The sequence below is a fragment of the Calypte anna genome, chromosome 20 (assembly GCF_003957555.1).
Source record: "Calypte anna isolate BGI_N300 chromosome 20, bCalAnn1_v1.p, whole genome shotgun sequence".
Lineage (NCBI taxonomy): Eukaryota > Metazoa > Chordata > Aves > Apodiformes > Trochilidae > Calypte > Calypte anna.
The window spans coordinates 7,125,823-7,152,768 of record NC_044265.1 but is presented as its reverse complement, the minus strand read 5'-3'; the positions used below and the strand labels follow the sequence as shown (position 1 = coordinate 7,152,768).

The 26,946-nt window shown below is 46.2% G+C and overlaps 1 protein-coding gene across 2 annotated transcripts; it reads right to left on the bottom strand.

Annotated features, from left to right (window-relative positions):
- Positions 1-352: 352 nt before the first annotated feature.
- SLC13A3 (solute carrier family 13 member 3) lies at positions 353-25,266 on the bottom strand. 2 transcript variants are annotated; one of them, XM_008497876.2, is made up of 14 exons: positions 25,156-25,266; positions 15,906-16,171; positions 15,385-15,548; positions 10,583-10,649; positions 9,900-9,909; positions 9,665-9,834; positions 8,810-8,935; positions 6,427-6,522; positions 4,621-4,725; positions 3,533-3,630; positions 2,172-2,284; positions 1,670-1,831; positions 1,142-1,279; positions 353-547 (listed from the first exon to the last, which is right to left on the bottom strand). In XM_008497876.2, exons 1-14 carry the CDS (start codon positions 25,264-25,266, stop codon positions 362-364), a joined length of 1,812 nt encoding a protein of 603 aa, XP_008496098.2. In that variant the 3' UTR covers positions 353-361. The 2 variants fall into 2 exon arrangements, with proteins under 2 accessions (XP_008496098.2, XP_008496097.2); XM_008497875.2 differs by lacking the exon at positions 9,900-9,909 and having other exon boundaries at positions 9,665-9,850.
- Between the last annotated feature and the right edge of the window lie 1,680 nt (positions 25,267-26,946).

Genomic DNA, 26,946 nt, shown 5'->3' with positions numbered 1-26,946 from the left:
TACTCTCCAAAACAAGGTAGGGTATCAGAAGCTGGAGCAGCAAAGCTCTCTAGCTTTTCTGGGGGGAAAGGCACCTGCCCAAAGATGCTCGGCGCTTACGGGGTTGTCCAGTTAACAACCACCTAGGACAGATTGGACTCTGGGAGAGTCTGACTGGTACCTGTGGAAGGTGGAGAAAGATCTTCCAAGAAAATAACAAACAGATGTTTTAAAACTGGCCAGTATTTCTAAAAATAAAATTAAACCAGAGGGTCTCATACAGTATGAGCAGCCACACGGCTTGCCTCCTGTGCATACTCTGATGATTCCAGTGCCCAATCCAGTCCTAAGTGAGTGAGTCCTTCCTCGGGGGTGGCTTTGTTCATATTTTATTTAGTGCACTTAAAGTGACATTTTCTACATCTGTCAAGAGTGAGGTGGTATTTTCTGCATGGATGTTGGCCCATGCAGGGAAGGTCCCCAGCTGGAAGATGCTCTTGGCCCATGTGTTCATAGCCAAGCTAAGAAGTAGAACTCCCATAAGATTCATGAGCAACCCAGTTCTTGCCTACAAAAGAAATACAAAGACAGCTATTGAGTTTAGACTGGACAGCTACAGCATGTGAAGCATGAAGCTACTTGAATATAAATATTACAAAAATGGAAGGTTTAATTGCCATCATTACTAGTAACATCTTAAGTGAGCTTTCTTAAGCCATAAAGGCCATTCTGCAGATGTTCACCAAGCTTTGATCCATCAAAAATATTAACATCTGTTTAGCCTCAGGAATGTGAACAGGAACTGGGACTAAGCTAAAGTTTACTTATAAGTTTTATTTCTTTTCTTGCACCCAGAAACCTGTGAAAGCTGAGTTGTTAATGCTGGCAAGAACAGAAGCAGGGTCTGGGAGACGCTGAGCATGTTCAGTACTAGATTTGTCACCATTTGAAGCCATGGTTGCTCTAAATTTCATAGGGCCAGGTGTCATACAGGCTCTTTCCATATCCCTGTGCCTTCAAACACTCCTCAGAACAGCATCATATTTTTGTCTTTTTACTTTAGAACATGTTGAACTAGTAACAACCCAGAAAATTCCTTTTTTAAACACTGAAAACTCAGGCTGATTGTTTTCAAGCATTTTCTGTGTCCAGATGAACTTACCATATCCTTGACCATCAAGTGTCCAGAAGAAAATGCAATAGAGTTTGGAGGTGTTGAGACTGGCAGCATGAAGGCATAGGAGCATCCTATAGTTCCTGGTATCATTAAATAGAGGGGATTTACTTTCAGACGAATGGCCTTGAAAAACAGAAAGAAACAGAAATTGTACCTTGGGGATTTGGAGTGTTAGGCAGATATACCAAAGAATGCAACTGGCTAGTACACCATGCAGAGCCCCATCCCATGCACTGTGATAAAGATATGGCCACCATCTGAAGGGGTATTATCCTTCAGTGTCCATGTTATCATAGAATCATAGAATTGGCTGGGTTGGAAGGGACCTCAGAGATCATCAAGTCCAACCCTTATGCTACATTGGCTTTGCTTCTCCCAAGGATTTTAAAGTGCTGTACAGTGAGACTGCAGAGTGCCTGTTCCAGCACAGACACAACACAGACCTGCCCATCCCAGGGGCAGGGAGAGGAGGGGAGCAAAGGAGCAGCTGCTCTTGCCACGGGGCTACTTTACCAGCTCTGCCAGGACAGGCAGAAAGATGATGATTGTGGCTGTGTTGCTGGCAAACTCCGTGAATAAGGCGATGACCACTGTGATGAGGATGACAGCCACAGGAGGTGGTACCCCCTCCAAGGGTTGCAGACGGCCTCCTATCCAGACAGACAAACCCGACTCCTGCAGAAGGGGAGAGGAGCAAACAAGCTGGAAAGGAGAGTCCTGTGTCCCTCCAGGTGAACTGAGCCTCTCCTAGACCTGCACCAAGCCACACAAGCACCTGCGTGCAATGTCCTCAGGGTATTTAACAGCAAGCAGTTTGAAAGGAGTTGTAAGAACCCTTCACCTCCTTTGTTATCTGCTCTGCATTGTCATCACCTAGAGTTGAGAAACACATCCTTCAAGTTACACCACAAATGCCTATTTCCCAAAACCAGACAAGAACCCCAAGTGACACCCTGATAATATCCAGCCCTGTGAGACGGGATCACTACAATGTGGCATCTGCAGTGGGCCTCACCTCACAGCCCTTGGCCATGGCAAAGCCTCCTCCAAGCAGCAAGATGATGTTCCAGGGCACAGTCTCTTGGGCTTTCTTCCAAGTCAGCAAAGGCTGTGTCTCAGTGTTTGGTGCTAGATGAAGAGAAAACCCCTGTGTCAAACACCCACCCAAAGAGGAGCAGGTCAGTCACCATCAGACAGAATGATATCATGAGCCTGACATCAGTGCTGAAGCTCACTAACCATGGGTTCCTAATAAAAGATATATAAGGATTCTCTTAAGCTAGACAATTAACAGATCATTTAACTTAATGTCAGAGCTTAAAAATCAAAAGAAAAGAAAAGAAATTCTAGCACTTAAAGTTTTCCTTGAGGCTTTCTTGAGGGAACATTTAATATCAAATTAATTCTCCCTCCATAACAGACAGAAACATTGTCTTAACAGATAGGAGTCTGTGGAAGGAGGAAATTTTCTAACATTTGAATGATGAAGATGTTCTTAATTTTCCACTTGCTGTTCAACAGCCAGAGAGTTTTATAGCAAAGAGCTCATCTGCCCTAAAGGCCATCTCGTAATACATGATGAAGTGAGCTCTGTCATATGGAAGAACACACTAATGGGGCTGTAATTTTCTGTTGAACAAGGGCACACATATTTAATCCAGAGGAGGAAGAGGCCTAACTAAACATCTTCCTGCATGTGGACAACACAACAAATGTGCATGACACAAAGCAGCTGATATTTTGTTCTCACAGCCCCAGGTGGTGCTGAACAAAGAGCCACGAGCAGCTGCACCTCCACATTCAGACAACCTCTTATTCCAAGTGGCTTATGATTTAAAATTTGGATCTCATTGCTCTCAAGAGGACAGACCCAAAACCTCAAAAGTCTCCTCGTACCAAAATTGGATGGAGTTTAGGAAAGTAGATTTTAAATCATTCTTGAAACTGAGGGAGGGCTCCTACTTCTGAGTATGGTTAACTCAGTCAGCTCTGCCCCCTCAGAGGTTTGTGCACCCTCTGAGGGACAGGAGCTGTTTGGGAGTAACAACCAAACCTCTTTCACAGTCAGGTCAGCTACAGTAAATCAACACCTATTTCAGTTCACTTCAACCCCCATGGCATCATCCCTGACAGCTACATCAGTGACTGAGTCCTTCGTGCCATCAGCAGCAGGGCAGTAACCCCTTCAGGAACTGCATAAAAATAACCTCCGTAGGGTCACATTGTACCTTCAACCCACACTGCTCCAGATGGCCAGCACAGCTGCCTTGGGCTGGTCCTGCTCCAAGGGAAGATGTTTTTGGCTCTTGCTGTGTGCCTGCCCTGCCAGATCACAGGCAAGGGCAGAGTCCCTGCCCAGAGGGACCTCCTACTCACCTTTTAAGTCAAACCACCACCTGAAGGAAGGTTTTTGTGAAGGGAAGAAGAACAGAATAATCACAATGGTGATTCCTGTCACTGCATCTGAGATAAACCTGTCCAAAAGCAGCAGAAACAGTGGTAAGAAGCACAAACCTGTAGAATTACAAACTTTATGAGAACGGGGATTTGGCAAAGAAGATTACAAATTTCTGTCAGGTTTGAACAACCCTCATTGTTCAAAGTTCTTTTCATTTAATTCCCTGTCGAGCTACAGCTCTACAGTGGCAGTGAACCCCCCAGAAAATCTGCCCTACAAATGTGAAAACCAGGAGCTAATCCCCACCACTCTGATCCTCTGATTGTGGACTGAGTTGTGGTCAGTCCACAAGGGGTTGTGAGGATAAATTTCCCCAGGTCATTGCAGAGAGGAAGAGAGGCAGAGCCCAAATCACCTTCTTTATACAGGCTCTTGGGAAAATGCTCAAAGTCTAAGGTGTAAGACAAGCTCCATCCAGTAAAGAGCTTAAGCCTGCCTTTGACTGTAAGGAGCTATTAATTGATGAGGAAAAAGCCCATAACTACTTTGTTGTATTAAGGAATAATTTATTAAGATGGGGCTTTATTTAAAACAAACAAACAAAAAAACCACTATGGAGATCTCTTCTGTAAAAAAAAAAAAAAAAACACCTTCTCTGAGATTTAGCATTCCTCAACTGCTGTATCCATTTGTCTTGCCAAGATACAGATGTCACAGTGCAGGCAAAACTGCCAAACAGGCAGGACAGCACACAGGGCTGGGTCCTGCCATCTCTCTTCAGTTTCCAGACCTCCAGTGAAAGAATTCACTATTTCACTGTAAATGTACCTGTAAACAGCTTTCCCAACATTAAAACCCTAGGGATGCCCTCAGATAGACCCATGCCAACTTCCCACCAGGCTTCATGTGTGCCTCCTTCAGGAGACAGAAACAATCAAGTTGTCTCTGCTACTCAAAGTTTTGTTCAATTTTTTATAGGAAACCTGAGCAATCAGAAAGCCAGAAATCTCAACAACTTGGAAATACTTTTGAAAAATGTGACAGTGGAATGAGAATAAAATCTTACCCTGGTGGAAACAAGCTTGCCCAGCCTGGAATGAATTTGGGATCCCGAGAGAAAAGCATGATGGCAAACATGCAGAAGAGGAAGAAAATTGCCTGTTCTGCAAACCTAAACCAGAAAGAAATGGAGTTAAAATGTTATAAAGAGGCGAATCCAAGTTAGGACTAGTATTGAAGTCAGCTTGCAGCAGCCTGAGTGAGAAGTTAGGCTGGTTTTCTAAAAATAGCTACAATGAACCACTGGAATAGATTGTAAATCTATTTGCAAATATTGGTATTTGCCAGAAATTCTCTCTTGTTGGAAGACGTTAAGGAGAAACAAGGAAATGTCCAGAGCAGATGTCACAACAGATGTATACAAGGTTGACCCTCTGGCTCAGGCCAAGCAGCATTTCATAGCCATTCCAGCTGCCCTCAGGGATGTCCCTAAGGCAGGGTCAGCCAGGGATGGCTGCACTCCAGCTCAAGCAATGTAAAAGGACAACTGAAATTCAAATCATGTATAAGACAGCAGGAACAAACTTAGAGGTCAAAACCTAAACAGTACCCCTCAGGCACATGAGAAGCTGCTGGGTAAATGACAATATCATCCGTGAAGTATCAGGCTTGACCCAACATTTAACCAAGACAATGCCTCAAAACACTGTATAAAACCTGTCTGAGCACAAGGAAGGGCATTTAAAACCTTGGGAAGAGGCCACTTGCATTGATTTTAAGTTATGGGGCTGCTAATCAAATTGGTAAAGCACAGCTTAATGGGCTTCCTCACTCCTAGAGCTCAAAGCGGGACTTTGATTCTTTCAGGGATATTTTGCAGGCTGCTTGGTAATGTACTGAGTGGAACAAATAAACCAATTTCTTTCATTTACAGCACAGGCACAGACAATTGTCTTTGAAGAACCACTCCATTTTCTACACAACAGCAATAATTACAGTGTTGATAGCATGACACAAACATCACAGTCTTCACAGAACTGAGTATGAAAGTATTATTTTACAGAAAGAGAAACACAGACCTCATAAGGTTAAGAGATACAGTTTCAGAAACCTTCTCTATCCCTGCTAGCTCAGAATATCAGTGGCTTGGACACACCTAGGGTTTGATTCACTAAACTTTTCCTGCTCCCCCCTTTATCTTTCTCTAAAGTCTAAAACTCATCTTTCTTTCTGCTGGTTCCTTTCTCCAAAACATGGTCCCCATCATCACAACTTGCATCAAGCTTTTCCCAGAAGACAAGTTCTTTGAGAAACTACAATAAGAAGCTAAAGTAATCTTGTTCTTTATTCACTCAGCTAATACAGTTGAAGGAGTTATCCAGAAAGAATCACATACTCCATGACATGGATCTGACTTCTTTAAATATATTTTCTTTGAGTAGCTATTAAGCTTTCTCCAAGTATATCCACAGCCCATATCACTCCTATCTATCATATGATCCCTCAGCCTTCTCAGCAAATGCTTCCTGCTTCACACAACAGCTATGCACAAGTCTTCAAAATTAAGACTGTGTTGGTTAGTACATAGCACACATAGGATTGGCTTTGTCCCTGGAGCAGAAAAATTACAAACAGTAATTAAATAACTCAGCATGAATTTACCCTGTAATACAAACTTTGTTCTTGAGAAGATTTGAACAAGCTGCTATTTGCAATTACTCCTCTTAGTGAAAGTGGAAAGGCTGAAGCATGTGCAAACGTCTATTTCATCTTCTAAAAAACCCTCCATTTCCCCCAGCTCTTCACTCTTAAGACAGGACATTTCTGTCCCACTTGATTTCTTTTTCATTTCAGTCCCAGCCTGATGACTCACTTTGTTGGCCCCAGTTTCTGATAGTCCTCTTGGATCACTTCTCTGGCTCGGGCTTCTGCATCCATTCTTATGTTTGACTTTTTTCTTCTCCAGGCCCTGTGAAGAAACACAGTTAAATCTTCACATGCCACTAACACAGGTGACACAGCAAACACTGCATTGACTCCTGCAGCACAGACACACACACTGCCCTCCTCCCTGCCTGCTCTGCAAGGCTCAAAGTTGCACATCTCTGGTGGCTCCCTTTGCATCAGCTCCAGATCATGAAGACTGATGATGAAGGATGCTGGTGCAGACACAGGATTTATTTCATATATCCTCTCTCTCTGCATTCATGCAAAGGAGACCCTGCAGAAGTTAGGAAGTTTTCCTATTTATATTCTGAGCAGTTTCCTCCAGCATGGGCTGTGATGGCCGAAGACCCAACATTGCAGGATGTCCTCATCTCTAGCCCATAACTACTTGGACACAATAACTAGGAAGAGCAAGACAGGGAAAATTAATCTGCCCCTCCACTTCTGAAGTCACTTGCAATTTCCTGGGTGATCCCAGGATGCTGCTGAGGATCAACAAAAATGTGAGGAATTTCTAACTGGCTGGGAATGTTAATGTGCTCCTAGCTAAGCCTCTTAGCCCAGCCACACTGACCTCACACCCTGTTTGCTCCTTTGCAGTATGTGCCCACAAATGATGCACAGAGTGGTTCCAAAGAATGTTTATCAATATGGTGATAGGTGCTTTATATATAGAAATATAAATATAAATATATATATAAAAAATATATATTCATGTCTGACACCTCATCTCCTATCACATCTCATGCCATTGAATCCAGTTGCTAACCATGCCTGGTTAAACTTAAAACCCCCACTTTCTACAGCTCCCCCAGCCCCACAGTGCCCGTGCTTCCTATCTTCCCTCACAGCTCCAATGGGATCTCATGGATGGATCTTCTGCATGGATGAATGGTTGACCATTCAGAGACTCCTGAACCTCACAGAGATATACTCAGCCCTTCTTGGTTTTTAGAGGGAGTGTTATTGAGGGCAGCATCAGCTCAGCCAGCCTACACCTAAGCCTTTTCATGCCTTTTGGATTCAAGCAAAGCTGAGCTGCTCCTGCAGTGATGTCCCCGTGCCTGCCCTGTGCTATGGATTCAGCCTCTCCCTGGGTTGCTGCAGCCAAAACATCCCCCAAGCTCCTGCAGACACACACTTGTACTCATGCAGCTTTGCAGTCTCAGCCCAGGCACCTCTCTCCTCTGGGGACCACTGGGATCTGTGCTGTCCCAGCTGTCCCAGTGCAGCTCTGAGCTGGGAGCCCAGCCAAACACAACACAAAGCCTCACGTTCTCCAAGCACCAGAGCAACTCTGGCTGTCACCAGGGCCTTTGGGCAGCACAGGTACCTCTTCCCTCACCTGCTTGCTCAGGGCCATGTCCCAACCCTCCCTGTGGGACTCAGGGATTCAGGCTCCAGATCACACCAACTCCAGTCAGGTCTGAGCAGCTCTGAGCCAGCAGAGCATCCCTGAAGCCCCACCAGCAACTGAAGGACCAGCATTCAACACTTTCTGGATTGAAACTTTCCCATTGATTTTTTTTTTTGTCTCTGTATCAGAGACAATGTAAATATTTGGACACTTGTTCTCTTCCCACCCGCCCCACTCCCCTCCTCTATTTGTGTTTTAAAATCAAAATAACAATTAAAGATTTTTTCCCTGGAGGAAGCAAGACTGTGAGTTTGTTACTATTACGTATGAGAGCCTGTAAGGGGGAAAAAAGCTCCAGAGGAACCGGCACAGCAATGCTGCAATCATTTTAAGTAGTGTACCCCAGGGGTTGCATGTATTCAGCAAAGATTTACAGGAAAAACATGTTACTCTCAGTTACAGATTAACACGTTGTTGTAAATTTAAGCCCTGTGGTGAAGTAATCTGCTCCAAACCCAAGATTCTGTCCCAGGAGCACATCCCAGTTCTTCTGTGTTCTGGGAAATTTTTGCTACTAGTTCTAAGGGAAGCAAGATTTCACTCTGGTCTTCAAAGTTTGCTCCTGCTTTCCTCTCCATCACTGAAAATCTGCCACTGACCTCCACAGGCTCAGAGCAGGCAGTAAACCAACCTTTAAAGGTTGTATGTTTAACTGAATTAATATATAATACTTATTCTGTACAGATATGTATGTCAGTTAGACAAAGTATATCTAGTTACAGCTTTAAACCCCTCCTGTTGCATCTCAGCTTCTTAAAAACAGATGACTTGTCATAGCATGAGCATCCTGAAGTTAGTCATGAAACCCCTCACTGTCCATGAGAGGATCCTGGGTGATAGCAGGAGGTTTAGCATGAGAGGCAACATACATGTGTAGTGACTATAAACATACCTCAGGTTGATTCCTCCATACAGGATGGAGATCCACAGCCATCCCAGGAGAAGAAAAATCAGCATTAAAGGAAATGCAAACATAAACCAAGAACCAAAGTTCACCACATCACATTCTGGAAAATAACTAAGCAAACGGGAAAAATCAAGTTAATGCAAAGGAAACAATCCTTTAATTTAAGGGTAAACAAATACCTGAGGTCAGCAGAAAAATACCCCACAAACTTGCCAGTGTGCATTTAAAAATTATTCTGCTGTGTGCATTAACACTGGCACTAAGAGATTTGGAGAGTGTTGTGCTGGGACACCCGCTCAGGCCACCCTGCCACCCACAGCTTGCCCAGCCCAGCTCTGGAAGCATTCATGGGAAGATCAGAAAACCTCTCCAGATGGCTGATGCCTTCATCCAGTGACACTCCTGAGCACCCAGGATTAAACTCTGCTGGAGATGTGAACAGGAGCCTCCCTGGGATGACCCTGCCTGAGAGAGACTGAGCATGGTGACAGAGGCCAGCAAAGAAACACCTGTGGGCCCATTTAATCAAAACAGTTACCAGATTAAATGTAAATAGGTAGTCATGTCCCATTAAATTCAGTGTGATTAAGAGCATCAGCAAGGTGAAGCCCGTTGGTTTGGCTGGCAGCCTAACTGGCTACACTGGGAACCTGTTTTTTATAGCTAAGAAGGAGGCAACCACTCTGTATTTTCATCTGCTCACCAAGTTTCCCAAAACTTTCTCAAAGGTCATGAATTTTCCAAACCAGTTCCCAGCACAATAGGGAATTTCCTACAGGGATGGAGGGCATGTCTCTCTTTTCCAGGATTTACAGGGCTCTCCAGGACAGCCTCCCATACCTCTTCAGCTGTCCCAGAAGGATGAGGTTTGGTGCCGTTCCCGTCAGCGTTGCTGTACCCCCGATGCTGGCAGCGTATGGGATTGAGATGAGGAAACCTTTCCATATATTTCTTTTATATTCCTCTTCCTCCTTTATGTCGGAGAGAGCATCACTGGAAATCTCCTTCTCCTCTGACAGATCTTTGCTTTAAAATAGTCCAAAAGAGAATCCGGTGAAAGCCCTGGTTTAAATACAGCGCAACCACTTCAGAGCCTTGACAGAAGGAAAACTCCCAGTTTTTAGCAATCCAAGCTAACACTCTCCTCAAGGACACCTAAGCAGCTCAGTGCAGCTGAGGGGTCTGCCCAGCAAACTGCCACCTGGGACCAGCAGCTTTGCAGAGGGCAGAGCATCCTCAGCACCCACACATAGGAGCTGAGGGTGCACATGCCTTGCCCAGCCCCTCAGCAACTTGTAATGTTTGGCATAAAGTCCACAGGACTGCTAAAATAAAATAAAATAAAATAAAAAATAAAATGATAGCACCGAGAAGAAGGAAACATCTGCTCCTGAAAAGATGCTTCATTCCTATCGGTGGTATCAAAGCAGGATCATCACCAGTGTGTAAATCCTGGTGAGTTTTATGCCACTGGTTTCACATGTTTGATGTTCCTGAGAAAACCAAGGGACAACTTCCCAGCAGAAGGCACCTCTGGCTGCCAGTTCAGGGTGGCTGGACAATCTCTGCAATGATTGGGACATGCAGAGGGATGCTGGACACACAGAGGAGGGTTTCTATCATCAGGCTGCTAGTGATTGGGACATTTGGTATAATCAAGCATTTCAGTGATTGAATTTCAAATTCCTAAAGCTTGGTCTAGTTCAGGGGATAATTCTCTTTCTCAACTCTCTAATACAAACTTTATAGTTAACTTACTCCTCAGTACTTGCCAGAAACTGCATCTCAGTTGGTACAGTGTAAAGTTTATTCTGCTGTAAAGATGCTGAAAAAGAAAGATTAGGACTTTAAAACAGTTCAAAGTATCTAGAAAAATCCTCCTTGAACCAAACAGAGGAAACAAGTGCCATTGACAGAGGAGGGCTGGTCCAAACAAAGGACAAGCTCCTGCCATGGGGTTGGAAGCATCTGATGGGGATGACCAAGCAACCACTCTACTTGGTCCTTTCACTACTGCCACGGGTTGGACTCTGGGATCCACTCGTGTGAGCAGGAGTTTCAGGTTGCCCCTTGAAGTCAGGGGTTTGGGATGAGTTTGGGGGCCTTGGGGGTAACCGTATCTCATTCTCTGGAAGACAAACTCTTGGGCCTGATGTATCTGTTAAGGCACATTCCCCAAGATGCAGCAGGAGCACTCCTTGCCATGGAGCTCTGTCACCAAGAGGGGAGAATTTTACCCCCTGCAGACACGTAATGCAAAATCACCGTAGAGCTGTAATTCACACTTTAAAGATGAGAGTAGGGTGCTTTTGGGGGTTAGACATCATACCAGGTCCTCTGAAATGCACCCTATTGGGAAGGCCCATTCCCAAGCCCATCATTCCCTCCATAAATGACAGACCCTGCAGGCTGAAAGACCATTCCCCAGCAAAAGTTTAGGGCCACCCCAGAGGGTAGGAGGACACTCTTGCATACCCAGTTCCCAGGGGCCCTCCTGCATATTTCACAGGGGCTCTGCCTCCTTTTATCAATAAACAGGGAATGCAAGCAGGACACAGGAGCACTTGGGAATTGGGTCAATTTTATCCAGAACAACCAGTGTGGTGACTTTGGCAGTAAACTGGGAGGTGCACACCACTCTACCACATATGTACGTAAGGAAGAAACCAGAAATCAAAGGACAGAAATACAATATAATCACTTTTTTTTTTTTTTTTTTTTTTTTTTTTTTTTTTTTTTACCAGGCTTGTGGCATTTGTAGTTCTGGCTCGTGGCTTAACCTCCTGAGGTTGACAGTAGGGTTGTGCCATTGTACCCTGTTTTCCAGTCCTCCTCAGGACTGGAGAATTTGTAAACTTCAACCACCTTCAGCCCAAGTGGCCCTTACCAATCACCACTGGCTCTGCTGCCTTTCCCAGGGATCTTTGTATGATTTTGGGGTCTAGAGGTCTGTGTCCTTACATCTTCCTGGCCTCTGCAGACCACTGTGTGCAGAGCCCACATCCCATCAACCCCCAAATGTCCTTGCACCCCTCTCCAGTCCTATCCATGATCCCTCTCCAGTCCTATCCATGATCTTCTCCTACCTGTTCATGCCCTGGAGACCAAACGCAGTGCACAGAGGCCAGTGGTCAAAGTCTTTGGACTCACTCACATGTGCACTGAAGACACAGAGCTCATTCCAGCTCAATGAACCAAGGAGATTTGCAAAGTCATGGTTTACACATGGCTAATTTACTGAATTGGAGTTAATTGGCTTGGACACACACATGCTGAGCTTTCATCCCAGCAATGATGCCATGGAAGGGTGTAATGAGATGGACAAACATTAACCCATGGCTAACTGTTGATCCCCCAACACATTTGGCCCAATTTCGCCCACTGCTGTCCCCCTCTAGCCTAGTGCTGGCTCTGCAAAGAGACACATTTCATTCCAACTCTTAATATTTTTCAATCTTTTTCCCCTGCTAAGCCTGAGCTCCCTTCCCAACTTGCCAGGACCAGCTGTAAGTTACCTCACAAGGGAGGTCTGCAAAAGGCAGCAAAGGAAAAAGCTGTGTAAAGGCAAGCCAAAGCTGCTGCAGAGAAAGCTCTTCCTATGAAACTTGTACAAAGTAGGTGAAAAATCATTACCAGTCCCTAAGTCAGAAGAGGCCAAAGACCACATAGGCCGGACACAGCTCTACACATAGAGCAGTATGAGAAGGATTCAATGGCCTTTTCACCCAAACACCTCATATACCTTAGAGGCAGAAAGTTTTGTCCCATAAAAGTTTGGCTTTAGTGACGTTTTTATGGTTTCTAAAAAACAGAAAAAGCCCAAGCAGGAATATTTCCAACCCCTGGGTGCCAGTAGCAGTGCTGGGGCCATAACCTGCCAGTACAGGCTGGGGTAAGGCAGCCAAACCAGGCAGCTGTGTTCAAAAATGCACATTTCCCACCTGCCCCTTTAGAGACATAATTTCCAAGTATGCAGCCCAACAAAATTCCTCAAGTACTGGCTGCAGGGTATCTTGAATTTGCAGAAGACATTCTCTGTGCAGGGAAAAAAAAAAAAAAAAAAGGATGGAAATACCTCCTCATGATTTTTACCTGGAGTTGCTGAAGCTGCTCAGAAAAATGAAATATTGCCAATGATGGGTTAGTGGGCAGAGAGCAAGAGAGATGGTCACAGGCTCACTAGCACAGTGGTTCCCAGCTTGTCACACACCTATCACTGGAGATGTCAGACAGAACTGTAGGGAATCTACAACCCACTCCGGGAAGAAAATTCTGGAACTTGAAAAAAAGCCTGTTGGTGTGTTCAGTTTAGAGCCTTGCCAGAACCAGCTACCAGTGCAGCCACCAAAGCTCCTCTAACTGCATTCTGGCATCAGTAGCAGGAAAAAAATTAACAAAATATGACACCAAATTTCAGCTACCAGTAACACAACCATGCAAGTATTTATTGACCTGTAACATGCTGCCTCCCTGGTTGGGCAGGGACATAAGCAATTGCAACCTTGAGGACCTCTCATCAGCAAAAAAGTGGCCACTGATCAGACATCACTTTAATTCTGCACTGAGCAAATCCCTCCAACAAACCTGGTTTCAAACACTTGTTGAAACTTCTTTGGAAAATTAAATGCTTTTACATGCTACATAACCTTTAGATTTTTTTTGGGTTTGGGTTTTTTGAGACACCCAAGTATTTTTCAGTCTCTTGGACCACAGTGTTATCAAAGCATCCCCAAGCAGATCTGCAATTTGCAAGCTGGCCTAATCATATGCCACTGTAACAGCTTGCTTCAACACACAGCCCCCTTCACAAATAAATCTGCCTGTTCAGTTTAGAATATAATCAGTTACATTATAAAAAATTAATTTTTTTTTTTTTCCAAATGCACATTCCTTACATCCAGCCGGGTTTCAGACAGGAACCCCTACACAAAGATCACCTTTCCCTCAAAGCTCCTACCTGTAACATCGGATTCATTGCTTTTCACTGACTTCAGATTTAGGGCTTCCGTCAAGAAACTCAGCTTTCCTCATCCATTCAGTGAGATTACAGAACAGGACGAGTGTACCTTAGGACACTGAAGTTCAAATAAAAAGTCTACAAGAAAACCTGTAGTTTGCTGTTGGATATTTGACAGACGACTCCTCCTTCACTTGTGTTTTTACTTTTATAAAGCTCTACCTCAAAAGAAAAATGCATAATCACACCATCAAATGGTATTTATAAAGCATCACTTTATTCATGCTCCTACTTGTATGCCTCTACCTTCCCTCTAGCACCACTGTAAGCATTGTGAGCCAAAGATGTTAATTTTGTGCTTGCCAATAGCTAAGACAGCAAGGGTCTTGATTTTATGTGTTCCCAAACTCTACTGTATTTACAGGCAAAACTACATGGTCAAATCATTTCAGAGGATGGGGTCAGGAAGGTTAAAAGCAGACTGACAAAACACAATGCTTCTGCAGAGTAAGAAATCATAGCAAGAAGGTCAGTGGCATAGATTTTAATAGATGAGAACAGTCAAAAATTCATAAAGCAGATGTGATAAAGCAACCCAGAGTGCAAATATCTCATGATTGCTAAACATTAATGATGAATTATTAATTATAGCTTTATTAGAATATTCACACATTTGAGTCATCTTCTGGAGGCCCATTTTTCTGCCTTTAGACTCAGTAAGAACCAAAAAACCATTGTTTTTAAATACAGGGGCAGAAGAATCACTAATATTAGTGCAAGAAATGGAAGCCGTGCCTACTGCTCCAACTATCAGTAAGAGGGGGGCCCTGCCAGGGGGCCTTCATGACTTTTTTTTTTTTTTTTTCTCATCACTGCCTGCCAGAAGCCAAAACTCCTGGTAAATGACTTGTGAAGACTTCCCTTATCTACCTGCTTACCCCTGACCCCCAACCTGCTCAGGAACAACACCAAGCATCAAGCCAGGAAATCACCAAACACTTGTGAACTGGGTGTTTACCCTGCCAGTCTCCCCTTTCTCCTCCAGCTCAGACTCCAGTTTCATGGGTGAACAAACAGGAAAACAAGAGGAGAACCCCCCTGTCCATGAGGCCTCAGTACCCTGTACACTGCTGTTGTCCCACCCATTCCCTACAGGTCCCTTGCCTGTCCCTGCACTAAGCACCAGCACTGAGCACTCCTCTGCTCCAGCCTTACTGCTGACAGCCCTCCCTGGCTCTCCCCATCCCAAGGCACCCCTACAAGCCCCATCACCTCCATGCCCACAGAGCTGGCCTTTAACTTGGGCCAGCAGCAGCTTTCTGACACCCCCACGTCTTGGTTTTTCCAGGTAATTCATAAGCATTGCCTCCTGCACGACGTGAGGAAGGGGCAGGATAAAAGGGGGTTTTATGCCCAAAGGGAGTTTTATGCCCAGACTTCTTCCACCACAGTAATAAAATGTGTATTAAACAGGACCAGCACTGAAATCCAGCTGTGGCTAAGAATCCTGACACTTGTGCCAGGGAAGTTAATAAAATGGGGCATATTTGAAGGCAGGAGGGAAGACCTCGTCTGGCTCATGCTACTGCCCTGTCTCAATTACCTTGGTTTTCTTCATTTTCCCTTTTCATATCCTTAGTAGTGTCTTTGTCCCCAAAGAGGCTTTTTAAAATTGCATTTGCAATTGGAAGCATCATAGCAGTGGAGGCAGTATTACTTAACCACATGGACAGGAACGACGTTGTCAACATCATTCCTAAAATTAATCTGGAAGAGAGAAAAAAGGAAAAGCTGAATTTCTTCAGTTTGGCAAGTCCTCCGATATATTATAGCTATAGGAAGAAAAGCTCATGTGCAGGGATAACAAAATTAACAAGAAAAAGGGAGTTCTGTGCTTATCCTGTAAGTGGACGGAGCACAAACACAGGGCTGAGCCAAATGATTCTCCGCGTGCTCTGCTGGCCTCTGAGCAAAGGCAAACAGCTGAATAAACTCAGGAAGCTGGGGAAAAGGGGGATGTGGACATCCCCTGGTATGGGAGACACTGGCAGCACAGCCCAGAGCTGCTGCCCAAGCACCTGTAGCTCACGTTCCCCATGGAGATCCCCCTGCTCCTGTAGTCACCTGGCTGGCTGGACTCCCACCAACATCAGGACCCGGAGAGCAATCCTGCGGTGCAAATTCCATTCCTCAATGGCTGAGGCCATGATTAAACCACTGAGGAAGAGGAAATTGGTGTCTAAAAAATACTGTGGGCAAACTTTGCTAGATGGGAGGATCCCCAGGAAGGGAAAGAGGATGATGGGCAACAGAGCAGTCACGGCCAAGGGCAGCGCCTCCGTGCACCAGTACAGGGCCATCAGCAGGATCACGTAGAGACATCTTCCTTCCTGCAAAGGGAAGGGAGAGGAAAAGTGAGACACATGGCATTACAGAGACATCTTTTCACTTGAAGGCTCTTAGACAAGCAAAATGCACAAGTTACTCCTTCCAGGATACAGAATTTTTCCTAAATAAATCCCACCAAGCGCAACATCCTCCCTGCAACACTGTGGGGGGATTTGGGACTTAACACTGATCCTCTGAGACCACAGCAAAATCCAAGACTTCCTCAACTGCCTGAGTTTCCGATGTGCTGCAGGGTGACAGTACACTGGGGCACCAACAGAGGAAGCTCTGGAGAGTGGGAACTATCCCATCATGCTGAATTAGGGTGCCCAACCTCCACAGGCACTGCTGCCAACATCCGGAGGTGTCCCAATATCTTGGCCCTCTTACACTTAATCTTCATGCTTCCTCTCCAGATTCCACAAACTCTGCTTTGCATGGCTATGGAAAAAGAGCTTTGAGAAATAGATGTATCAAGTCCCCACATTTGCAATAGGAGGTACATAGAGATCTTTTCTTGGATCAGCATATCCCAAGGGACCTGTGAGAAACCATTCCATGGCAACCCATCCCAGTGCCTACGGAAATCCATAAATCAAGCCCCCTGGTGTCATGCTGCTTCCTGAGGGCAGGAACATCACCCCAGCCTTGTCCAGGGCTGGCAGAACCCAGTGCCCCCCCACCATGAATTCATTCACCCACTCAGGAGTACAAACGAGACCAAAGCCATTTGTCACGACAGCCACAGCCGGAATAACGAGTCATGGAAAGAAGTCAGGAGAACAGCTCCAAGCCCAGGATGGAAGAACCCTGGGAGAGGGAAGGGGGGAGCTCAGCACAGAGCTGAGCTTGGTCAGGATGGGCTGAACGGGGACATTGTCAGCAGCCACGGGGCAGAGCGCCCGCAGAGCTATAAATAACAGCTGAGAGTCATTTGGAAGCCACAGAGTATTTATTTTACCACTCTTTTCCAGTTTATAGAACAGGTTGAATTGTCACTGAAAGGCACCTCTGTCCCTCCACTTGGACCTTCTTTTCCTGTGCCCAGTAATGGGCTTGCTGGGGCTTTTGGGAGGAAGCTGCAGGCTCTGCTCCCTGCCACGATGGGGTCAGGAAGAGCGTGGGCTGGGAAGGGAGTGGAGATGCCTCCTGGGGTCCTGGGGCCTCAGCTGCAGCAGCTGAGCATGAAGCCAGGGACCAGAGCTGGGACAGCAAACCCACAACTGGCCTGGTCAACTGCAAAAAACCCACTCCAGGCCTTAGCTGAATGTGGTGGTTGCCAAGCTCCCACAGCAGACACCAGATCAGTAACACATCCACAAACTTCAGGATAAAAATCAACACAGTTATGGAGAAAGCCAAAGAGCAGAACCCACCCTGACTGGGTGCAAGAAATGAGTGAACTGAAACCCATACAGATTTATTGTTTAATACACCTTCACTGAGTGTTGGAAAAGTGGCAGGAATGACAGAATTTCTGGTTTGCCTTTAGCACTCAAGCTCTGCATTTCAAAAGCAGCTGTGCTAGAAAAGCTCCAGAGCTTCAGCACACGTGGACACACGAGTATCACAGAGCTAAGAGGAGTTTGCTTCTATTTTTTAACTCATTAATCACAGAGAAGCCCCTGCTTCACATGAGGTTCCCAAGATCTGGATGCAAAGCCCATCTGCAGCCCTAATTTGAGGTGCTGGTAAAATGCCACCCAAGACTGTGCAGAAATCCCCGACATTCCCAGGGCTCAGCACTGGCACTTGGCAGCTCCCACCTGCTCCCCAGGGCTTCAATTCCACCAGACCAGAGCAACAAACCTGGCAGTGGTAATTTCAGCAAAAATAATTATGTTTTAAAATGCAAGTGGTAATTTTTCTTTTTCTTTGACTCTTTTTATACAGAAAATAGCTTTGCTCTCATTAAACCCTTTCTGTTTGATCTCTAAAGGTTGTATAATTTTTTTCTTCCACTGACAAAGTATTCTTTCAGTTTTCTGCGTGGAAAGTTGCATCAAAGTAATCTTCACAACAGAGACACTTTGCTTCTCATAGGGGTAGAGCAACTGAAAATATTTAACAGTCCCTTGGTATATGAGCATATCAGTGAAGGCTCTAATTGACTCGAGGAAACAGGTGAAGAACAATTTTAAAAACTAATTATAAATAAGGGATATTTCTCCTCTGACAAATGGGAAATGTTCTAGAAAACATCACAGTGAAGCACAATATAAATCCAACAACAAATCTTCATTGCAAGATCAAAAGCCAAGGGGCAAACTGAAACAAGACAGAAAGAGACTATAGGGAGGGTTTTCCCAAAATTGTAAAACATATATGGATCTATATACATATGTGTAAAAGCAAACCACTTTTTAAAAAAAGCTGTAGCATTGATTATACAAATTATTCTACCTCAAAAGAAGAAAAACTGGACCTATATTAAACATTTTTCCACTTAGGATAGGACAATCATTGAACAAAAAAGGAACAAGACCACTTCAGAATAATTTAGCTCTGGAGCAAGCACACCCCAGAATAAAAAAAATATTACAACCAATAGTAAAATTGAACAAAACTCTAAATAAAATTGAAAGGTTTGTTTACAAGTTATCTTGCAAATGTTAATTAATGCTCCCAGTGCCCAGCAAGATTGATGAGTATGCAAACAACAAATGCTACTAATGTCAGAAGAAGAGTCTTCTAGGGAGAGAGCCACACTGCCCACAGAGCTGCCTGTGGCACCATCACCTCCCTCAGCTTTATCCTTCGACCCCTCTGCTCTGCCAGCTGCCTTTGACTGCTCTCACCTCCCTGCTGCTTTGTTTTTCTCTGTTTCAAAAGAAGTCTATCAAAGTTCAGGAGGAAAAATGGTAGCATGTATCAACCAAGGGAGTCTTGTGATTGGGTTAATTTTATAACCATGTAATCATTTCCAGGGAAGTGCTCAGTGGCTCTGGACTATGGCAGCTCTGCTTGCTATTGCTCAAGAGCCTTGGGGAATGACCTCTGCCCTTCCAGACACAGATTCTGTTTTCACTGCACTGAAAGCACCAGGAATTTTCCATGTTGGGGACCTGCTGAGCTACGGCAGAGGAAGCCAAGTCACTGGATTAGTCTCCTGTGGGCAGGAGAGCTGGAGAAAGCAGGAGGTCTCCTGGAAGGGCAGATGAGGTACCCCATGGAAAGGAGGTGCTGACAGGCAAGGTGGGTCAGATCAGGTGAACTGGCTCACCCAGGCATAGCACTGAGCCACGGGCACACAGGAGCCACCAGTCCCCACCACCAATCTGAAATGGGACACAGCAGGAGCCTCATCTGGACCTTGTACCAGCCCAGTGCCCACAGCCACCCCACCAGACAGAACCAGTGCTCAAAGAAGCCCAACCTCGACACTGCCAAGCTCTGGTTTTATTCCATCAACCTTTGCACATCACGTGGTCATAACAGCCTCATCATCCCCAGGAAGGCTCCCTCCATCACCCTTCCACCCTATGACCAGGAAAATGAGTGCCAGACAGGCAGTAAGGCCCCTCCAGAACGCCAGTCCCAACAACAACAGATATTTTGGATGGGCCTGGAGCTTTTCAAGCCCTTTTCTCCCACTACCATCACAAAGGAACATCCATCTGTGACACTCAGAACTATTCAGGACAAAATCGTCCCGGTGGCTTTTAGTGTCTCACTCACAAACTGTTCTCCCTTTGCAGCTGTAAGAGCTTCAGGGAAGATATTTTGCTCTGGAGTTATGCTAAAAAAGCCATAAAGCTTATTATTATTTATTAAACACTTCTAGGTAAATTTCTTGAACTAATTTGGAATTGACAGAAACATAAAATCATGTTCTCTTTTACAAATGGGACAGCTGAAGCTCAGAGAAAGGGGGTGAACCGACCAAGATCATGTAGAAAGCTAATGACAAAAGCAAAATCAGCATCTTAGAGAAAATCTTCCCTGGCTCATAGACTGGAGGCTCACTCCTTCTTGTAGAAGCAACAATAGATTCTACATCTTCAAACATTCATGGACTGTGAAAGTAAAACACACACTTGAAACACCACTCAACACCTTCAATACCCTGCCTGAGGACATCTTCCTCAATTCAACATCCCTTTCCATGTTTTTATGTTTCTGAGCTTTCAATTAATATTTACTTTTGTCAACATCCCTTTTCCCCCAAGTATTTCTGCTTTCACACTTGCTCTGTGCCCAGTCTGCTCAGCCAGGCTTGCCCTCCCTCCAAACTGAAGCTCACAGTGTACATGGCAAAAACGTAGTCACCCTCCTTCCAGTTGTCATCCCTCTTTCCCCACTGAAGTTCTTCTTCTCAGCTCTTTTAAACTGACCATTGCTTCCAGCTTTGTGCAGGTGGCCTTTCTCAGTCACCAAGCACATACCAAGTCACAGAGAGTGACTTTGGGCATGAAACACATAATAAGGCTACAAACACTTATTTCACCTGCCAGGCTGCTCCCCTGACTCTACCTCTTCATTCCTGCTGTGCTCTCCAGCCCAGGATCCAGCTCCTCTCCACCCCCCAGGACACTCCACACCTGGCCCAGCACCCCACTCCCCTACATTGGCATCACCTCCTTTCCCCACACCACCTTTGTTCATGTTCTTTGCTCCTGGATGCAGGCAATGCCATTTTCCTTCTGGAAGTTCTTATAGTCTGCTTCTTCTAATCAGGAGGACTCATTATGTCCCAGTTAATCTAAAATTGCTCTATGGCCACTGAGGAAGTCAAGTGTGTTTTCTGAAGGCATTGGGCCCTGTTTGCCTGCTCAGAGCTCCTTTTAGCAGATTTGGCTGCCTCAGCTGTTACCAAGCCAAGAGGCTGTAGACATTGAGTTCATTAGAAGCTGTTGGAACAAGCTCTTTGCACAGCTCATTAAAAGTGCCCCCCATGCCCCTTCCAGCAGAACAGTTCCTTCAGCCCCTCCTTAGCTCTTTGCAATCATTCACAGCCCCTGAGCAGGGGGGTTGCACACACTTCTGCTCATGGGGTGTAAATATTCAGCCATTTAGCAGCAACCAGAGAGAGAGGTGACACAGACCATGAACAGAAAACTGGTTCCTGGGGAGCATTTCCTTGTCCTGTTTTATGTGACAGACACAGGCCACTGTTCCAGGTTGGGATGCACAGCCTGAGGTCTCAGCAAACCCACCCACAGAACAGAAATTTCATTTCTCTATTTCAGAGAAAGGAGATTGCAGAAAAAAAAAAAACAAAACACCAACCAAACCAAACAACTCATGCAAGTCTCCATCTCCATGACTGCAACTTACAAAGGGCATCAAGTAAGAACAAAAGATACTGATTTAATTTCAACCCCAGTGCCAGGCTGACATTGTCCCTCGGAAGGGACACACACAGAGAATTGGAGAAGAACCCCTGCAGGGTGACAGCTGACCAGGGCTTTAATAGCAGCTTGCAGGTATGGATGTTGGAGTTTATCAGCAATAAGCAAGGCCAGACTTGATGGATGATTTTTTCTCAAAGGATTTTGTCTCCAGGGAGATGGCACCCAGGTGGAGGTTTCACTTGGAAACCCATTGCCCCCAGGCCATGGGGCATCACTCAGAAGTATACACAAATCCAAGAACCCACATCCTATTTGGGGCACTATATCAACTTTAGATCATGATTTGGTATACACACCCAAGTGAAATGCTGCCCTTGAAACCAGAGCTCAGGTGGCTCCAGTCCCTTGGGAGATTAAAATTGCTGAACGTCCCAGGGGGTAGAGGATAAACAATTACATGAAATGGGAACAGATTTTAGCATCCTCAGAGCAGGAAAGTACTGCAGATGTGCCTGTAAGACACCTTATCAGAAGAACCTCATCATAAGACTAGCAAGAGCTGAGCCCCACTGCTTATCTCCTACCAGCTGCAGTAACACCATGTGAGGCAGCACACTGATCATCCCAGCAGGAACTTGAGCTCTCCAGCCCATCCAACCCTCCCATGCTCCTCATGTGAAAGTTCTCAGTAGCATCATGGTTGCTACAATGACTGCACCACAACCAGGAGCCCCTCCTGTCCCAGCCTGCTTCCTGGGGGTGTCTTGCCTGGGGCATCCTGCCAGTAACACCAGCAGCAGCTGATTCAACTCCTTCTGAGCCAGAGCTTTGCTGAACACCCCAGGCAGCTCTTGTGAGCAGGCAGCCCAGGCTGGGCTCCAGTCCTGTGTTAGGATAAACCACCCGACCCCCAGCAGTGCAGCTGAGGGCACTCGCTTTCCATCACACGCCAGAATGACTTCCAGACTCCAACACACACAGATCCCTCACCTGCTCAGCCCTTGCTGGTACCCCCTCAGTGTTTTCACACTGTGGTTAGAAGCACACCCTGCCCCCTGCCCCCTTCCCTTCCTGCAGCCCCCACAGTACAGGCTGCGGAGGGCAGTTCGAGCAAGCTCCAGCCTTCAGGACTTAATCCCCTGTTGATGCAACACCAAGTTTCCTTTCTTGCTGAATTGAGTGAGAGACAACTTTGTGTTGAAACCCTTGGTGAATCACTGACCCCTGCACATGAACAGATACAATCTCCCAAGGCACTCAGAGCTACAGGTTCACCCCTGTATGTCAGACTCGGGGAGAACTCAGTGAGGTTGCAGTTGGGCTTGTTTGAAATGCTGCAAGCCATGCAAGGACCAGGCACGGACATGACAATAACCAGCACAGGTACTGGCACCCTCACTGCCACCACCAGTAATGCATTTAGCACCCATGGAGACCAACCAGCTCGCTAAGGCAAGGAGGTCCATAAGCTCTGCCAGGGCCTCTCCTTGCCCACCCACAGCTGCCCTGTGGCTCTTGCACCCTATCAGCTGCAAATGCTTCCATTTTCCTATTTTTTCCTTAACACAACAGCATGGATCAGACTGGACTGTGGGTGAGCTCCTTGGAGGGTCACACCCAGGAGCACAGGACAGCAAACTGCAAGGGTGCAGTGGGTGTGAACAGCAAACCTTACACAGACACTTTTATTTTCTTCCATATATATGAAGGAACTGCTTTCCTGAACAACTAAATCCATACAAGCCTGTGTAACACTGTACACTTCTACCAGTACATAAAGCACCTGGGCCAAAGGCTTTCTTGCAGCACAGCAGCAGGTTTGTTGTCCCTGATGTATCCTCACAATTAAGCACAGCATGGTTCAGGCCCAGGCTTGTACTGAGCATATAGTGTGTTTCCTCACCCTCTAACAGTATCTCATGATTTTACAAGCCAAACAAGATACTATTAAATATAATTGAAGTCACTTGTTCAGCTGCAATAAATGAATGTGCCAACATTATGACCTACTTACAAATCTGCAAAAGAATTATCTATCTGTTGTGCAACATATTTTCTGCTTTTCCGGGGAAAGAATTATATTCCAGGGAAAGAAGTATATTCCTCCTAAGAAATCACCCAGTATTGCAAAATAAAAACCAAGATTAAATCCAAAGGATTTTCTCTTTTAACACATGGTGTCACTAAATAAAGCTGTGGACATTCCATTTTCTAACTACTGGGAAGATATATTCTGCTAACTTGAAGATAAAAGCTCCACCTACTTGAAGATAAAAGTTCCACCTGACAAGCACTACACAAGCAAAAGTAAATTGCACCTTCATGTATTTACAGCATCTGCATCATTCCATAATCATGAAGTGTGAATAGCATTTATTTTCTCACGTGAACAAAGTCATTCTCAAATTGATCTGAGTCAGAAGGTAAGAGTGAAACCCTGCCCATACCAAAGTCAATGGCACAAAATTTCCCCATGACTTCACTCCCCCATGGATTTCCACCCAAGGCTCAGACCTCCTGCTGCATGAGAGCTCCACACATGGGACAGCTGCAAAAAATCCTCCAGTCTCCAATATCTTGCTACAGATTGCTTACCATACAGCCTAACACACATACCAAAACCCAAACCTTACCAGAAGGTCAGTTTGTTCACACCTCCAGAGCAACACAAATGCTTTTCAGATACAGCACCAAAGGTCCTGAGATCCCTCCACAGAGGTGCAGATGGCACTGGTGGATCCCCTGCACTTCCCAGCCCCACATCCCAAACGCTGTTGTATGGCCCCTCCAGCTCTGCAGCATCCCTCTCTCCCTGCCCACACCACTGCACGGTGTAACTCCTCCAGAAAAGGGGATGGGACAGCGGTGCCAGGCAACCTCAGAGCCCAGCCAAGCCCAGGGTGCTTGCCCCCCACCCCAGCTCTGCAAATATCTCACTGGATGATGCTGGCCATGGCCCTGCTTTGCCTCATTTTCCCCAGGTCTCCTGTGAGAGCTACTGATAAAAACTACCATATAGCAGTTAGGTATCAGCAAGAAGTTAGTGCCACTTAGCTCAAGCTCATTTTGAGTCACAGGTTCCTCACACCTCCTGATATCTGTATGAGAAACATAAACACAGTTCACGCCATCCATCCCTTCTTCCCCCTATAAACCAACCCGTGTTTGCTCCCTCCGTTTCCCTTCTGAGGTGGCTGCAGATGGATGAGGACTTGGGGCAGACTGCAGGCTTTGGGGGACCCCTTGCTCCATGGGGAAACCCTGGCAGGTAGCAGGGGAGACCCTCGTGAGGGCCAAATACTGCTGGGGCTGAGGCAAGAGGCGATCAGCAAAGTGGGATTTGGCACCGAGGTTCTGCCCCGGCTCCATCTCCCCGGGGCTGTGCCGCACAGGTCGTGCCACCAGCCGGTAACGCGGACCCACATCCTCGCTCCATGCCCAAAGCAGTGTCCCCAGTGTGCGCTCATGGTCCACAGTCCCAGCTGCTGTATTTTAGGTGGCGTTCCCCCGAATCTGTGTCCCTGGTTGCAGCCCCCCCACCCTTGTCGCTGCTCAGTGCACCCCAGTCGCTGTCTCCTGCCCCGTGCAGGAGCGTCCCCACACTGTCCCCTGGGTGCCAGCCCCAGCTGGGGCACCCATCCAGGCTCCACAGCCGGTGGTCTCCATCCACGCACCCCTCCCCGAGTGGGTACCTTGGGGGGCAGGCTCAGCAGCACGGGCACCAGCGCCAGCGGCGCGCACAGCAGCACCACGAACCGCCGGATGCTCCAGACCTTCTTCACCAGCGCCCCTAGCACCGCCATCACACACACACACCCCCTCCCCAGAACGGAACGGAACCGACCCGACCGGCCGGACCCGCACCCGTTCCCGCCGCCCCGCTTTATCCCGCGGGACGGAACGCGGAGCCCCGCCCGCCGGGTGGGGCCTGAAACACCGACCCCGCCCCGCTATACCGCTCCGCCCTTCTATACCGCCCTTCCCCTCCCAATACCGCCTCTGCCATCCCCTGCTCCGCCCTCCCGAGTCCTGTGATCGTGTCACTCCGTATCTCTCCCTTCCATTCCCCCTGTGTTTCGGCCACCCGCTGCTTGCAGCCGGACGGGTTCGGCAGCGGAGGCGTTTTGAAGCTGGTTCGAAAACCCTGGCAGGACAAGAGGTCGCTCGGTTTGGCTGTCTGCAGGCTGTAAACCAGCGTCTGGTTGTGCTAATCACTCGGGCTCAGTGCAGGTAACTGTAAATAAACTGAGTACAGGTGATTGCTAGAGAAAAAAACCTACCCAAATGCAGCAGGTTAAACATCTGGTTTTGCTTTCAAACATTTCCCCTCCATGGACAGAAACAGCACTCAAATGCACATCATTAAAAACCCAAAAGCAGGAGAAAAACAGGGAGCTGTGGTTGCTTTTTGACAATTCCATTTAAGCAGTGACTCAGAAGTTTGACAAGTTGTTTGCAAACCATTTGAAACACTTTTCTTTTCTTTTTCTTTTTTTTTTTTTCCTTTTTCTTTTCTCCATTAAAAATAAGTGAACACAACAAAACAAAAGGCCAGTGGTGCGAAGCCAGAATGAGCCATGGGAAATTCCAGAAAAGCAGGAGGCAAAGCCTTGGCTCACACAACTGTGAGCCCCAGCAAGTGAGTAGCATATGACTATAACCTCACTGCCTGAACACAGCCAGGCCAGAACCTATGTCACTGAGGATGCTTCAATCATGAGGCGAAAATAAAATACAAAAGCAGCCCAGTTCTAATTCTAAAGGCAGATTTTCCCACCAGCTCTGCTCTACATCCCAGACATCAAAAAGAAAATAGAAGAGCACGTGGGGTGGAAAGGATCCCCTCCCCTGGAGCAAGGTAAGTCTCAGTGAGCACTGCAGAGATTTCTGGTCCCCATCAGCCTGTGGGGACACCATGCAAGAGGCACCACATCACAGAGGCAGAGCTGATGCATGATCAAGTTGAGCAAGAGATCAAAGCCAAGGGAGATGGATTTTCTCTTGGCTTTTTTGCGTTGCCTGGGTTCTCGCAATTGGAAGATAAATGAAACTGAGCAGTGAGCAGAAAAAAGGTAAAGCAAAATAACCCCCTGACTCACTACTTCCCCAGCATCCATTAATTGCTTTAAAAACATTCAAAATCTGGATGAGTTGACCCTATAGATATGAAAGATTTCTAAAATTAATGTAAAGCAGAGAAACCTTTCCCTTTTCACAATTAATCAGTTCTCTGGAGAATTACTACCTCCAGGCAGGTCGCTCTTTGAGCATCAAAGAAGTTGGAGTCAAATGCATCAGATAAAAAAACAGACCCCACTGAGGAAAGCTCTCTCCATCTTATAAAAATCATAAATTGCTGGCACAGAGGGAACAACAATTAGAGAGGAAGAGTGTGCAATCTGATGCAATCAATATCAGAGACAGGACTGTACCCCCATCTGAACTGCTCCGCTTCCACCTTCTCTGTTCCCTTCCCTCTTCTC

What these genes read in the sequence shown, in the direction of transcription:
- SLC13A3 (XM_008497875.2), bottom strand. Translation starts at nt 25,266, where the DNA reads ATGGCGGTGCTAGGGGCGCTGGTGAAGAAGGTCTGGAGCATCCGGCGG. An exon ending in TTTCTGGCAAGTACTGAGGA is followed by an intron (nt 9,851 to 10,582) that starts GTAAGTTAACTA and finishes ACTATTTTAAAG; the next exon opens with CAAAGATCTGTCAGAGGAGA. An exon ending in CAGAAACTGGGGCCAACAAA is followed by an intron (nt 4,726 to 6,426) that starts GTGAGTCATCAG and finishes TTTCTGGTTTAG; the next exon opens with GTTTGCAGAACAGGCAATTT.